Genomic DNA, 1,597 nt, shown 5'->3' with positions numbered 1-1,597 from the left:
AAAAAAAAAAAAAAAGAATAAAATGTACTCAGTGATGATTAGCTGTTATAGCTATTTATTTGAAACATGAAAAAAATTAAACCTTTAGCAGTGATAGTGCAGTGAGAAAAATAAAGAATTTTGTTAATATGAATCTTAAACTCTGTGTCCCTCTAACTCCATTTCTTTCCATTCAGAGAACAATAGTATTTTATAAGAGCTGGTCCATTGTACAGTTTTATGTTACAACTCTTCGAACAACTGTATTATAGTCCATATATAATCAAGCAACTAGTTTATAATTTAGTTTTTATAGTATTTGTTTCTTTGGAACGTAACAGTCCCACCATTGCAAACCAGATGGGACATGTGTGTAGAATGTGATATAGGAGACTCTGATTTGGGGGTTGCAAATCTGTCCTTCACTAGAGTGTGGTTCCCTCAAGTTCACTGACTTCTTTTCATCTCTCCTCACCAGGCCTACAGTGATAGATTGAATGAGTGAATAAATATATGTATATAATATTACATTTTAATATGCACCCATACTCCATGAACTGCATACACACCACTTAATGCAAGTTATAACATTGCAAATGTAACAATAACAAAATAGTGAATGCAAAGCAAGTGTCTCTGGCCACAGTCATACCCCATCACAACCACCTCCCCCTGCAAAACAGTCATTCCTCTCATGTGGAGTTGTTCATTAGATTCTAATTTTTTGTTTTCGTGTCAGGAATCCTCATCATGATGTCCATGTGCAGAGAGGTGCACGTGTACGAATACATCCCGTCCGTGCGGCAGACGGAGCTGTGCCACTACCACGAGCTGTACTACGACGCAGCCTGCACCCTCGGGGCGTACCATCCGCTGCTCTATGAGAAGCTTCTGGTGCAGCGCCTGAACACGGGCACCCAGGGGGATTTGCATCGCAAGGGCAAGGTGGTTCTACCCGGCTTCCAGACGGTGCACTGCCCTGCACCGAGTCCAGTCATTCCACACTCTTAAAAAGGGTTTCTTGGGAATCAATGTGCAATAAGGTACTACTGTTGTACTCAAAGTCACAAATGAATACTTGAAGATAGATTTTAGACAATGTAGTTTTGAGTCTTTAAACTGTAATTTAGTGGTGGTCATGAGAATTCTTCACTTTCTAAGCCATTGAGTATTTATTACTGCTTTGAATTTGGAAACAGATTTTTTAAAAAATAGGGCACAAGAAAGATGCAGAACAAAGGATAGCTATAAAGAAAACATGTGTATGACCATGGGTACGGTACCTCCAGAAATGTTAACAACTTATTCTTCTGCCATGAGTACCCCTCATCAGGGTTGGTTTCAGTAATAGGTTTTGGTGATGCTCCTGACCACATGAAGTGGTTTATATTTAGAAACATCCAAGTTGAGGGACATCATTTACAGCATCGAGTGCATCACTGGTACATGCCTTCATCATTAAACATCCTAGGTTTTATGACAAACATTGAAATTATCACTCAGATGTGTTTAACAGCAAAAATTCCCAGCGCATCCTGGCAAATGCTTGTGTTTCCAACCGTTGCATTCTTCTTCTCTGCTTCCCATTGCCCACTGAATGCTTTGCTTTCTGTGCATC

At 39.6% G+C, this 1,597-nt stretch overlaps 1 protein-coding gene across 1 annotated transcript in view; it reads left to right on the top strand.

Annotated features, from left to right (window-relative positions):
- Positions 1-1,018, top strand: part of ST6GAL2 (ST6 beta-galactosamide alpha-2,6-sialyltranferase 2) — an 82,747-nt gene extending 81,729 nt beyond the window's left edge. The window contains exon 6 of the mRNA XM_011956637.1: positions 719-1,018. Within this exon, the coding sequence (XP_011812027.1) occupies positions 719-990 (272 nt within the window). The 3' untranslated portion in view covers positions 991-1,018. The remainder of the gene's footprint in view (positions 1-718) is intronic.
- The last annotated feature ends 579 nt before the right edge of the window (positions 1,019-1,597 follow it).

Source organism: Colobus angolensis, unplaced genomic scaffold (genome assembly GCF_000951035.1).
Source record: "Colobus angolensis palliatus isolate OR3802 unplaced genomic scaffold, Cang.pa_1.0 Scaffold42, whole genome shotgun sequence".
NCBI classification, from domain to species: Eukaryota; Metazoa; Chordata; class Mammalia; order Primates; family Cercopithecidae; genus Colobus; species Colobus angolensis.
The sequence above is the reverse complement of the archived record's forward strand: the minus strand, read 5'-3'. Positions and strand labels throughout refer to the sequence as shown.